Source organism: Hyperoodon ampullatus (assembly GCF_949752795.1).
Source record: "Hyperoodon ampullatus genome assembly, chromosome: 1".
NCBI lineage: Eukaryota > Metazoa > Chordata > Mammalia > Artiodactyla > Ziphiidae > Hyperoodon > Hyperoodon ampullatus.
The window spans coordinates 147,238,990-147,253,769 of record NC_136914.1 but is presented as its reverse complement, the minus strand read 5'-3'; the positions used below and the strand labels follow the sequence as shown (position 1 = coordinate 147,253,769).

The following is a 14,780-nucleotide window of genomic DNA, read 5'->3' as shown; positions in this document are numbered from 1 at the left end:
AAAGAACAAAACTCATCCTGTGTTTAGTCAAGATTCATTTCAGTAGAAAATCCTACCAGTTTTTCAAGACCAGAATAAGCCTTTAAAGGTAAGCCTCAAGATTCTCATTTTATGGTAACACTGGCTGCTTTTGGTCCCCATAGATGGAATAGTTGAAATCTGTAGGAATGAACGTCCGAGGGCTGCATATGTGACATATTTGGGAACAATTCTTAAACTGATTAACTAGCTGTAATATAGTTTTGTGAATTTATTGCACTGATGCTGTAAAACCTGGACCTTGTGGTATATCTGTTCCTAAATAAGTGTTGTTTTCTCCCCTTCAATATTGCTGTAAACAGTGGCACTCATGTAGCATATGTTTGACTTTTCTTTTTTAATGTTTCGTATACAAACTACCGTAATTTACATGTGTTTCCTCATTGTAAATAAGTTTGTCTACCTAGATTTTTCTGTGTATGTGTGTTCTACCAATTAACTACTTTTGCAGTTTTAATCCTGTATTATTTCTTCTACTTTGTTGTGTGTAAAAGGGGAAAAATAAAAAAGCTGGAATCCCCCCCCCCCAAAAAAAAGTAACTATTTAAGAGAAACATATCCTATTTCACATGACAAAGTGTCAATTTTGTATCAAAATTGTCAAACAAAAGGCAATCATAAATGGAGGCAAGCACAGCACTACCAAATCCTGATTATTCAGGAGAGAACATGGGTGTGGGTCGTTCATATGGCAGATAATCTAAAAATCATTCATATATTCTAAACTTCTTTAATTCGACCAAGCAAGAGGAAGCCCTGTCTAGCTCGGTGAAAACTGTGAACTGCAGAATATTTTTAAAGAAATATGTCTGAAGAGTTTAACGAACTTTAATGATTTTTTTTTTTTTCGGTACGCGGGCCTCTAACTGTTGTGGCCTCTCCCGTTGCGGAGCACAGGCTCCAGACGCGCAGGCTCAGCGGCCATGGCTCACGGGCCCAGCCGCTCCGCGGCATGTGGGATCTTCTCGGACCGGGGCATGAACCCGTGTCCCCTGAATCGGCAGGCGGACTCTCAACCACTGCGCCACCAGGGAAGCCCTTTAATGATTTTTTTTAACCACAAAATGTCTTCTATAGAGACCCACATAATATTATGCTCAGTACAAATGCCAGCAGTTTATTTCAAAGAATTCATTTGTTCACCTGAAACAAATGTTTATTTGAAATGATATCTGATCTATTCTCTGTTTATTAATTCTCCACCACCACCACCAAATTATTCACATGAAAGCGGTGGAAGAAATTTCTAGTAATGAAAACAAACTGGAACTCTACTTGTGCATGTTAAGTAATCATAATAAAATGTAAAATATTGCCTAAATCACTAAAAAACTATCAAGAAGAAATGATGCATGCATATCATCTAAATGATTAAGGCATCTACAAATGAGAAGGCAAAGACTATGCATAAAGTATAATTGTTACCATAACATCATTATAATGAAAATGATAACACTGGAAATAATTTCCAGGTCAACTATCAGTTCCACCATCATTTCTCAGATGCTCCCAACATGCTGTGAAAGCCTGGATTCATTTAGCTGCATCTGCTATATGGCAAGAAAGGTGGAGTGCTCATCCAATTTTCCTTTAACAAATGAAGACAAATATTTGCAATTCTGGAAAGGCAATTTGCATGTCAATGACTAATTAATTCTCTATCAGAATCCATTCCCAACACCAACATCCCCAAGGCACACACCTTCCTAGCAGTGCCCCTCCACATAGTTTATCCTTTCCTTAAGGCCATAAAAATTTCCAAAATATTCTGAGTAATCATCTACCTTGAACTCAAAGTGAGTATTTCTTACTGGTATGTAATTCTGTGAAGTTCACAATTCTTCTAATAATTTTTTGAAAGAGCTTTTTTAAAAAAAATCAACTTAATAATATGCCTAAAATAATAAAAGCATGAACACACAATTCACGCTCTGCACATTTAAGACAGGCAGTAGTTTTTGTTTGGTTTGGTTTTACTCTTTTCTTGCTTCATTGACTCTCTTAGAATGGTTGAGATGGTTGAACTGTAATTCATTTCCCTTCATTTATGGATGTGTAAGCTATGGACCCAATCAACTGAGCAGTTGCAGAGCCATGACCTCCTAGATTCCCACCCTTGCTATGGTCCCCTTGTCTCTCAATCTGAGCAAAGACCCTGTGATGTAATAAGCACCTTTCAATACTTCAGCTACCAGTTTATGCATTCTGACATGTTGGTTTTCACCATTCTATTTGAACTATTACAACTAATCTACCAAACATTACATGGGGTTAAACTAGCCAGGCAGAAGCATAAGACAGCCTGAAGAGTTTCTCTACACTGCACAACAGGAGAGAAGTGGCTTTCTGGTGATCTGCACTTGAGGCTGATCCTCCAGTGGAGGCTGATTTGTCCCATCGGCTGTACAAATTTGTAGGAGAACTATATATTTGCACAAATTTATAGGTGCACAATTACAAGAGGGAATACCCTTAGCTCAATGGAAAAAAAAAAAAACAGAGAGAGAGAGAGAGGATGAAACAATAAAGCAATCCACAAAGCTCATAGCCTGGTAAACTCATTTCTATTGCTACCTTACTAATAATAAAGTCCTTCAGATAAATTCTAGACCAATTCTTTGGCGATACTGCTCCATTGTCACAGACTCTTATTATCAAAAATTGATCGGTCCATCCTCCTTCGCTCACACTCTCCTACTCCAGCCCAGGACTTTGCGATGTCCCTCATAGTCTCTGCTAATGCCCCTGGGCCACACCCCAGTGAATCCAGGGCTGCACAGTCTTAAAGTCTCTCATGTGCCAATTTGATGGAAAATATTCTATTCTAAATATTCCTATTTTTAAAATGTGGTAATAACAATAATTTAAAAGTTGAAGTCTCAAACAGAGGTTTTTGGTCAACTATAATAAGCATTGAAAATTTATAGGCTAAACCAGTAACAGAAGAAAGTCTGGAACTATGAAGCTATGCATGATGGCACGCCATGGAGAGGAGCCCCAGAGTTCATGAAATGAATTGTTGCAAAAAACAACAACAACAAAAACCAGTCAGCTGTACCAGTCTGCTGCTATTACAGCTACCTAAAGGCAAAATGTGCCAGTGCACAACAATGGTAAGAATTCTACTACCTTAATTCCCTGCCAAAAATGTTGAGCTTACTGTCATTAATGTTTACTATTATTTTTCTTCTATGTAAATGTATCTCCAGTTTTATAAAGGAAAAGGAACATAAAAGTTTTTTGTTACAGAAATTTGCTTTGTGGACAACTTTGCTAAAAAACAGGAATTCCTAAAACAAAGAGACATTCCTGAGGGGTTCTCTTTAACCATGTTATCAGCCTCTCTCAACACAAGGTAATCTAGAGAAGGACAGCTAACTAGATTAAAATTGTCTTCACAAGTCTCAGTGGTTTTATAGTTTTTAAGGCTATTGTGATGGGCTGAATACTATTCCCCCAAAAGATGTGGATGTACCGACTTCCAGTGCCTATGAATACCCGTGACTTTACTTGGAAATAGGGTCTTTGTAGATGATCAAGATAAGATGAGATCATTAGGGAGGGCTCTAATCCAACATGACTATATTCTCATAAAAAGTAGAAATCTGGACAGAGACACATATAGGGAGAAGGCCACCTGAAGGTTGCAGCTAACTTCCACAAGCCAAGGAACTATCAGAAGCTAGGAGACAGCCCTGGAACAGATCCTTCCCTAGTGCCTTGAGAGGAAGCATGGCTCTGCTGACACTGACCTTGGACTTCTAGTCTCCAGAACTGTGAAATAATAAGTTTCTTTGTTTAAGCCACTCAGTTTGTGGTACTCATTACGACAGCCCTAGCAAACTAATAGAGCCGTTATGGTATTACCCCTCCTTGGACAGCTGGCAAAACCTCCCTTCTCATACTCCATACTTCAAGGAGGCCTAAAAGAAATATTAGGAAAGGAACCAAATAGGTCAGCTATCTTTGTTCTCTAAATCCAGCTCATTCCAAAATAAACCAAATGAAAAGACATGCCTATTTAGCTAACTCCTTAAAATATATTTATAGAATAGCACTCACTTGAAGACAAAGAAAAACAGCAAAAACAAAGATCCATACCAGTAGTGTTTTCTGAATAGAATTAATAATAAATATTTTTAAAATCTTTTAAAATCACAGTTTGATAAATGAGTAAAAGAAAATTAATGTTATCACACAGATCCTTTCTCATCTATTACTGAACTTCAGAGAGGCACGAAGTAATTACTTTTAGTCATTTCTATTGTTCTGGCGGAATCAGAAAGAATCCATGCTGGTGACATCAAGCTATTGTTCAGATCCTTGACAAAAAGTATACTTGAAGCTGAAAATGCAAAAATTTCAGTTTATGAACTATTTAAAAGAATAGAAAAAAGCCCATTACATGTTGGACAATTTAGTACACATATTTGACAATGAAACATAATCTTTTGCCTTATACCAAAGGTAACACTGGAAAAAATATACTAAATGATCATTTCCTATCTTAATTATAAAATACAGACAAAAAATCACGCTCCCTAAAAACAAATGAATTGGGCAGCAGTTAGCTGAATTTTTCAAGAACAGTAGGGGGGGGTTACGTTAATTTTGATGGGGTTTTTTCCTATACCTTATTTGATGGTACTGAGATATTCTGTTTTGTCTATGATTACATCTACCCATAACTGAAACCAGTTTAGCATTGCTAAATAGATTTTACTCAAATCATGCCATGTCAAAATGAAATCAAATCATCTTTTAACGTACGAAGCATTCCCCTGAACTATTACCCAACTGAACTATATTTGCCTCCATTAGTTCACATCTATAATTCATATTAATTGTTCATTTATTATTCATGTAGATACCTTTAGTACTGAGAAAAAAATAGGAACTGGTCTGGTTCACAATGAGAGCATATCCTCTGTAAGCAATTCTACCCATTTACAGTGGGCTTATTAGAAATTTATAAATCTTATCGATTATTTGTGGGTTTAAAATGTTATATAATGTTATATAAAAGAAGACTCTATGCAAGGTTAAGTTATGGTACACTAACAATACATGCATTTAAATAACTGGAGCAGAAAATTCCACAAATTGTTTGTCTCTGAACTATCCACACATAAACACATGGTATGGGTATTACCATTTTATTGTACAACTCTGAATGATGAAATTAAACTACACTTAATAGTAATCGTAGCTGTCTCCCAAAGTACATATCATAGGAAAGGTAATAAAAATGCTTAGTACTCTCCTGACATCTCAACCAGAGAGTGGCCATCCTCAACTAGAGGACACAGGTGATTTCTTATTCATCTTTGTAAATTCTACCCCTAGTGTGAACTCAGTAAATGTCAGTAAATGTTTAATGAAATCTACACTTGCCTTTCTACAAGAATCAGCATTTCTCAGTCTTTGCATCTCTCTGGTGACCCTTATAAAAAGCATGAAGCTGAATGTGCATACATGGCTTCTTGCAGGCAAATCTCATTACTTTAGTGTTTTGCAAACAATAAAATTTTTATTAATATTGTTGTGCTAATTTTCAGGAAGAGGAAGAAGAGGTGAGAGGAGGTGACTGCTCTGGAAAAGTTAGATGCAAAGGAGGCAAAAATCAACATTTCCTGATTTTCTAACAACAGCGTGTCAACCATGTAGAAGGCAGTCTAAAACAATTGTTCATATAGCACACAACTAAACTCTCGTCTGCTATGCAGACTAAAGGGACAGGCTTCAGAGGACTTCCTTCTTTACAGGTTAATTCAAGGGGGAAAAAGTTTAAAAATTAGAATTAAACACTGTTTACCTAACAACTGAACCAACTTCCATATTCTTAACAATGGAATTATTCATTTCAGACATAAATTGCTAGAGCTGCAAATAGCATCTTAAAACAAGTAAATATGCTCTACCAATTAAATCACTGTCTAAATGTTATTCATCTACATATGGCAAAAAAAATGTGTGAAGCATTTCACGGTGCAATTTTTTACATTACTTATAAATATTTTCTAATTGCATTAAGTTTCCCCAATGCAGGTTTTCCCCGCTATCCAAAAGTAGAATTTTCCTATGAAACCTTTTGTAAGCCAAAATGGCATAAAGCCAAGAAGCAACTAACCTTAGGACATATCTTGCTAAGAGATGCACAAAATAAATTGAGAAAAAGCACAGATGCTCACAGACACAGCTCAAAGCCTGACAGCAGCCTGGTGCTGAGATACTGAGTGTAGTTCCTGGAGAAGGAGCTTAGGGGCACCACTCTCACTGCTCTGGGTGTGTGCTGCCTCTATAATGGCTCACTGCAAAACAAACACTGAACGCTCTTTTCAATTTTCACCTTTCACCTTTTGCTCTTTCATAAGAGCAAAAGTTCTCTTTGGATTTCTTTTCTAGCAGAAACAGGTACTAATGTAGGTCTTCTGTAAAAGTGAAGTGGTGTAAAGCAAACTTTCACAAAGTGGGGGATACCTGTATAAGGACTGTATGGTCAGGCCACCCAAGATGGCAGCTCTCCTGCTCTCTGTACATCCCCTGCTCAACCAGTCCCTGCTTCACCTACACCCTACTCACGTGACTGACCTTCCCTCTTAATCATAGAGCCTAACAGTAAACGCCTACACACTTGCCTCAGCTCCAGCTAGAGACTGTTTTAATTTTTAGATCAGAACATCTCCACTATGATAGCTTATCAAAGGGGTGGTGAGGGGCGTGCTCCCCTGCTAGTTTCCCTGGTAACCAATGAGCCAACCTGATGTCAATTCCCTCTGTAACTGGTAACCTCCCTCTCTACCCCCTCATCCCCCACCCTCACCCCTACTCCTCCCACCCCCAGGCCCCTATACACACACACACACACACACACACACCACACATACACACACACACACTCACCTGTAGCAAAGACTGCTGCCATGTCCTGCCCACCCTCTGCTGCACATGGTGGGATGTTGCTCCAGGACCTTACTTCAGAGATGTAAGATCCCCCATCCATTAAACCACGGATGTCTCTGTCGCTGACTCTGGGCTCTTTCTTCGGTCAGGAGGCTGGGCAAGTACAGGGCTTGCAGGCCTGAGGGGTGCAGGCCAACAAGGACAAACCTCAACCACACTTCTTGGCAGACTCTGTTGGTCCTCCTCAATAACTACCTGCTTCTCCCTGTATTGTCCCCATGTGTTCAGAGGTCAATCCTGACTAATCTAGGCAAGCATGGTAATTGCATTTTCCTTCCCAGATAGTGCCAGGAAGGTCTGGCCAATGAAATACGGGAGGAAGTCTGGGGGGTGGGGGTGGAATTCTGGGAAGGTCTCCTTGCATTTTCAATGGGACATACATGAAGAGGGGGCTCTATCTTTCTTCCTCAAGTTGTTCTATCTCGATATGAAATCTGGAATAACCATTAGCCTAAGGATAAAAGCCACACTTTGAAAATAAAGGAATCAAGAGTAGCAGAGAAATAGAGCTGTACCATGTTGGAGCCTGACTTCTTGTCATATGAACAACAAATCTTATTTCTTCAGTCATTTTGAATTGGGTTTTCTATTCTTTGCCACCAAAACCACCTTAACTGATCCAAGCCACACTCATATCCAAGTTCGTAATTATCATCTCTTTCCTCTTCCAAACTTTTCACAGCCATCCTTGTTTTCAGTTAGTCATAATGTATCTAAATTTTGTATCCATATTTTCCCCTTAACATTATTGTGAGCATTTTTCCATTTTTTATAGACAATATTTGTTATTATCACTTTAGGAGCTGCAGAGTATCCATTGAATAAAGAGATCTCTGAGTAATATCTTACTGTTTGATATTTAGGTTTGCCTTCACAGTTATAAACCAAATTACTTTTGCAAAGGTTACCTTCACACACACACACACACACACACACACACACACACACACACCAAGGACTGCATATATATGCAGAGAGAGAGAGTATTTGTGAGTCCAGGATAATCACTCATAAAAGGCAGTAGTAAGTGGATATCTAATTTTCTTCTTAAAACAAAAATTCACACTAGTAAAAAGTCAGATAATGCCCCAAATCAAAGTATTTTACATCTGCCTTAGCCTGAAAAGCAGAGTGAGCTCAATATTTAAAATCCAGCCAGGAAATGTATCAAATCTGTTATTGCTAATAAATGTTTTTCAGCACCTGCTACATAGAATCAAGATGCAGCATTAAAAAAGTTTAAAAAGGGACTGCTTTCTACCAACTTTTTAAATTAACCTTCACTTCAAACACCAGATGGACTTCAAAGAGTACAGCCTGTATCATCCCACAAGTCCGCTATCTCTATCTGAATCAGGAGATTTGGGTGAACTAATCTGCATGACATGACAAAAAGTCACATCTATGAATCACTCTTTCTGGTAAAATGGAAACCATTCAACCCAGATTGGGACTTGAACCCACATGCTGGGACTCAAACCCGGCCAAAACCCAGACTGGGACTTGAACCCATGGTCTTTTAATTGAGATCAACACAGCTCAGGCTCTTGACGTCTAGTTGCAGAAAGAATTCAGTGAGAGACAAAGTAATAGATAAGAGGTGGATTTATTTAGAGAGAAACACATTCCACAGATAGAGTGTGGGCCATCTCAGAGGGTGAGAGACCCTGAAATATGGTGTGGTTAGTTTTTATGGGCTGGGTAATTTCATAGGCTAATGAGTGGGAGGATGGGATTTCCAGGACTTGGGCCACTGACCACTTTTTGATCTTTGATCAGCCTCAGAACTGCCAAGGCACGGCTGGGTGTGTCATTTAGCATGCTAATATATTACAGTGAGCATATAATGAGGCTCAAGGTCCACTGGAAGTCAAATCTTCCGCCATCTTGGACCTAGTTGGTCTACCCAGTTTTTGTCATGTCCTATGGCTACGTCATTCTTTTAAAGGTTGTGCCCTGCCCCTTCCCTCCTGTTTCAAAATCTCAATCATTAGAGCATTATCGTTTATTATACCTATTTTACCCATCAGTCATCGGTCACCTATGGTTGAGTTCCACTTGTCTGCTTGTAACAAAGAGGAGCTCCTAACACAGTGTAAGCAAGTTGCCCCACCTGCCACACCAACTGGAGACTGGAAAAGGGATCCCTCTTTCTAGTCAGGAAGCTCCAAATTATTGCGAGGTATTGTTGGGGGGAATCAGTTGCCTGTTAATTCTTCGTATAGAAATGTGAAAATAATCTGGCTCACATTCAGTTAATAATCATATTCTGGTGAACTAAGTTGTTATTATCCCACACTGGTCAAACAAAACCATTTTCTAAAACCACACAAAAAGTTACCATAGGCCTGCCTTATGCTTGATCCTAAATCTAGCGGGATGAAGTCACAGAATGGTAGACTCAGCTGACATGATCACCCACCGCTACACAGCTTAGGTGGGTTCTGATGCCCTCCCATGGTTTTCCCTGACAGTGACAAAGGGTCTTCAGCCTCCAAATCACCTTGACTGCTCATTAGAAATGCACATTCCTGAGCCGAATTCCTTAGCTTACTTAATCAGGGTCTCTGAAGGCTAGAGCCCAGGTATCTGCATTTGAATAAGCCCCCACGTGATTCTAATGCTCATTGTAAGAACTAACTCCCAGGGCTGATTCAGGGTGAATCCCCCAAATGATTCTTTATTACTAATTTGCAAGTTTCATACAACCAGGGGCCAGGCATCGTCTTTCTTGTTCTCAGATATCTGAGCCACTGGAGTGTCCATGCCCTGCCCTGGCTCACCTGATATCCCCCTGCCACCCCTTCAACTTGGTTTCAACCAACTCTCCACCTCAGGGGCACCAACTTCCTCATTACTCTCGATGCAAACAAGTACATGACTCTAGCCTCCAGTTTATTTTTTAAAGGAGGGATTTCATTACAATTAATTTTCTTTCCTTTTGTCCTTTTTGTTTGTTTGTTTGTTTTGTTAAAAAAAAAGAAAGAAAGAAAAGAAAAAGAAAACCCTGGATATTCTCAAGTCAGAAGAGACTGGAAATCATGTACACTGGACCAAACATAATTTCCTTTCTCTTTCTTTTTAAACTAGTCTTTAAACTACAAGAATAGGATCATTAGACAGTACAGATATTTCTACATGTTTATATAATTAAAGAATAAAATAAGCTGTGGAGTGAAATGTGCACTATCTTATAATGTTGCTATAAGAATTAAATGAGGGACTTCCCTGGTAGTCCAGTGGGTAAGACTCTGCGCTCCCAATGCAGGGGGCCCGGGTTCGATCCCTGGTCGGGTAACTAGAAACCACGTGCGTGCTACAACTAAGAAGCCCACATGCCGCAACTAAAAAAAAAAAAAAAAAGATCCTGCATGCCACAACGAAGATCCCATGTGCCACAACCAAGACCCGACCCAGCGCAGCCAAATAAATAAATAGTTTTAAAAAAATAATAAAAGAATTAAATGAGAAAACTAATATATGAAATGCTTAGCTCGGGCTTCCCTGGTGGTGCAGTGGTTGGGAGTCCGCCTGCCGATGCCAGGGATGCGGGTTCGTGCCCTGGTCCGGGAGGATCCCACATGCCGCGGAGCGGCTGGGCCCGTGAGCCATGGCCACTGAGCCTGCGCGTCCGGAGCCTGTGCTCCGCGGCGGGTGAGGCCACAACAGTGAGAGGCCCGCGTACCGCAAAAAAAAAAAAAAAAAAAAAAGAGTGAATGCTCAATAAATCCTACCTGTTATTATCAGGCCGGGGTGTTTTGGTACATGCTCAGTGCTGGGAAAGTCCTTTGAATAAATCTGTTTCAAAGCTGCCTTCCTCAGGATAAGGAAACTAAAGCTCTGGGGGTTGAGTCTTACTCAATACTGCATAGCTACTGGCAGAGCCAAAGCGGACACCAGTGTTTTCTAAAGCACAATTCCATATTCTTTTCACCACTCCATGACAGCTTTGTTCACACTCTTAACTGAAATGTGGAACAAAAAAAGTCATAGGTTCAGAATATGCCAGTCATTTTGAAGGTATGAGTTACATCCAATCAGAATGTGAGGAATAAATGACAGAATGGGTTAGCAAGACTAAGCCTCTGAGAGTAATTAAATTATTACATAGCCAGCAGATTGCTGTCCTGGTTTTTTTTTCTTTTTCTTTTTTTTGGGGGGGGCGGGGGGAGAATTTATCTCCCATCTTGGGTGTTTTCTTTTGTTTCTCTTGTGTTCAACCACTGTACTCCAGGAAGTACACACACTATTACGCAGTGTTCAGAGTTCTGTCTAGTGAGAATTGACTATGAACATAAAGGAATCACAAAGAGTGCGTTGCTGTTAGGTTTAAATCTCTTTTCAACACAAGAGGGTGGGGAGAATCAATGAACAAGCTACTCTCCTCATTTGGAATATAAAATGAAAAGAATTATGTGTCAGAAAGAGAACAATAGATCTAGTGTTTTAACTCTGAAATACATTTATTTATGTCTGTGTATATACAGTAGGAAATATGACATATAATAATAGAAAGATGAAAAAACTGTCAGTGTTGGCTAAACATCAGATTTTACTACAAATACTCTCTTACAGTAAATAGTGAAACAATGTTAGGGCTCTCTGCTTGATATCACCTCAAATTTTTTACAGCCACATTGGCATTCTGTCTGTGAAACACAAGTATAGTGATGACTTCATTCTCTAGCATAAAGGATAATTGATCTTAGCCTTCCTATCACTTTCCTTTAACTCAAAGCACTAATGCAATTGAAAGCACACATAAATAAAAATTTCTGAAGGGAAAGAATGGCCCTGTGAAAGTTAACCTCCGAATTACCTCCAAAAGGTACAAAGTACAACATATTTCAGAATCACAATTAGTGAAACCGCTGCCCCACAGCTTGGATGGAGAGCTGCCAAAAAAAAGAATTTTTAAAGAAAATCCAAACTTTGAAGGACATGTAAGGTTTTTTTTTCCACAACTATTAAAGAAAAAAAAAAAGCCCTAATGTTAAACAAAACACCAACTCAAAACAAAGCAGTGTTCAAAGGCCGATTATTCACTTACATTAAATCTGTTAATGTGATGCTTTTATTACCACAAAACCAAAACATCTTACCAACTTTATCTTTTTACCAATTGATCCCGATTTTCCACAAACAACATACACAGCTGAATACTGGCACTCTTGAAAACCGCACTTGACTATGTCAAGTTGCTTCTTCTCTAAGATAGTTACTATTCCGATCTCTTTTCCCTTTCTTTTTTCTTCACTCATTGATGATATTTATCACACTGTGACCCAGAACATGAACATCATTTTGATAAGTTGTATTTTGGCCGGGAAATTTTGCCAGACTTTTTCAAAATACATGTCAATGGTGGGAGTAAGGCAGAAATTTTACCACGTTTTCCCAAATCGGGTCGGGGTCGGGGGGAAGGTTATTGATTGTCATATTAGATTTAATATTTCTCTTTCCAAAACAAGTAATTAGAAACTATCACCTCCTTTGCTTTGCCTCGTCTATGTAAATATGGTAACATTCTGAAGGCAAGATGATCCAGAAAACACACATCCTCCCAACACACGCGCGCGGCCACACACACACACACACACACACACACACACACACGGCAGAGACAAGACCTTATCCAGGAACCCAGAGCGCAGCATCTTCCAGAGAAACTATTGCCCCAAATAACCTTCACACACGAAGCCCGCCTTGCTAATTCAAAGTCAAGGTACCAAGGTACTTGGATGGTAACTCAGTGGCAGCCCACCATCACACTGAGCGAGGCAAACCCGCAATCGCACCCCCTCTCACTCTCTCTCTTCAAGGAACACCTAATGCCCTCTCCTAGCTAGGGTGGCTCCCCGCCAGTCCAAGTCGCCGCCGCTGCCCCGAGGCCACTCACCGTGTCGGCAGTCGCAGTAGCCCCAGTCCACCTTGCCGTGGGCGTTCCCATAGAAGCACCAGGGTCTGCCCGCGCCGTCGGGGCTCCGGCAAAAGTTGTGGCTCTGCCCTCGCAGTTGAGCCCAGCCCGCCGGGGGCGACCGCTCGAGGAACGGTGGCACCTCTGCCCAGCGCAGACAAGAGGCGCCGAAGTCCGTCACGTTGACCCAGGGCTCGCCGGCGGTGCAGTCCCCGGCGCGCGGCCCGGGCGTGTGCCGGGCGTGGAGGGCCTGCAGGCGCGGGGCCCGGAGCGCCGCCGGGGGGCGCGGGACGCGCGGCAGAGGTGTCCTCTGTGGACGCTGCTGGGTAGGAAGGTAATAAGGGTACTGGGTACCCGGAGGGGGCGAATGGCGATGGCGGTGGTGGAGGGGATAACTGAGGACCGGATCAAAGCTGACCACTCCGGGGAGCGCCCCGAAAATCAGAGCCACCGCGAAGCGGGCGAGCGTCATAGTGCCAGAGCAGCGGCGTTTGCTCCATACTCCCCCTGCTCCGCGGGTTCTGAAGGGTAGGAGAGGAGGGGGCGAGGGCGGGGCGGCGCGTCCCTGGAATCCCGTACTCGAGCCCCCTCCCGTCCCCCGCGCGCGGTCCGCCTTCCCCTCCCCACCTCGCCTCCCGCCGCGGATCCCCGGCCGTGCCTCTGCTCCTGCGCCTCGGGAGCGATCGCGGGCGGGGAAATCCTGTGCTCCGTGGAGCCCCGGCTGGTGGAGAGAACCCGCCAAGAGAAGACGCGGACCCGGAGGACAGTGGCGGGGCCGGAACCCCAGGTAGCCTGCAGTGACACGGGCCCGGGAACTCTGCCCCCTGGCTGCCGGCACGGGGCGCGCAGTCTCGCCCCGGAGCCGGACCTCCGCGCAGCCGCTGCCTGGCTCCCGGCTGTCAGCCCGCCCGGCCGGGCCGGACCACCTGATGGCACCGCTGCGGCCTCAGTGTGCCCGAGCCAAGCCCGAGGGTGCCAACGAGGGGGACGGTCTTGGCCACTCCTTGCCAGCAGGCGACACCACCAGAGCCCCGCGTCTGGCGGCTGCCAAGCCTGCCACCAGCCCCTGCAGCCATCTCTCCTCCACCCCGCGCCTCGTTTCCTCTATTCTGAAATCGTTAAAAGTGTGGATGGGTTTAGTTGCAACTCTCCCTTGATAAGTCCCGGGGTGAAAGTTATCAAAGCCGACTTGGAATGCTGAAGCCGTTTTCCTGAGCTGTGAGCTCCTCAAGGACAAGACCACGTTCCGTTCCGCTTTATATCCCAGTGCTTAACAGCGTGGCCAACACTTATTAGGCTCCAGTAAACATTTGCTGAAATTAAATTCCTGAACCGACGCAGGGAAAACAACTTGAGCCTTTCTACTTCCTGCCACCCACTTTCCACCGGTGCCCTGAACAACACCAGTTGTTTGGTTATTATTGGGATTCCGTGAGGCCCTCTTAAGACCAAATTTCCTTTCTAACCAGAGAAGACTTCATCCGTCCGGGTCTCCATCCCATCCAAAAAGGCCATCCCTCTAACACCTGCCTCGTTTTTGCCCGGCAAGGGACTTGAGTTAAGCCTACTCTTTCGCCTCTCCAAAGTGGACTCTGCCTGCCGGCAATTTTGTAGCTGTTAGCTCGACCTTAGCAAAGCCCTTTCAACAGCTTCCCGCCGCCAAAAAAAAAAAAAAAAAAAGTTGGTTTAGAATTTTAAAAAAAATCACTGGAGCTGGATGTTTTAGAATTTCCCCTTTCAGTTGTTCCTGACTATGCCACTGAAGTTAAACAAGAAAAAGGAAGGCCGTAAAGAAGGCAATATTTTACTTTCTGGCATAATCGTGTTTCAGTGCGGGGTAGAACTACTGTCCCATAATATA

General features: G+C 42.3%; 1 protein-coding gene across 2 annotated transcripts in view; it reads right to left on the bottom strand.

Annotated features, from left to right (window-relative positions):
* PRSS12 (serine protease 12) overlaps nucleotides 1-13,714 on the bottom strand; it is a gene marked incomplete at both ends in the record, with an annotated part of 70,680 nt that extends 56,966 nt beyond the window's left edge. The window contains one exon of one of the 2 annotated variants that reach the window (XM_079706332.1): nucleotides 12,902-13,714. In XM_079706332.1, coding sequence (XP_079562458.1) covers nucleotides 12,902-13,391 — 490 coding nt within the window. The remainder of the gene's footprint in view (nucleotides 1-12,901) is intronic. The other variant, XM_079706331.1, reaches the window with a different exon arrangement.
* Nucleotides 13,715-14,780: the final 1,066 nt, after the last annotated feature.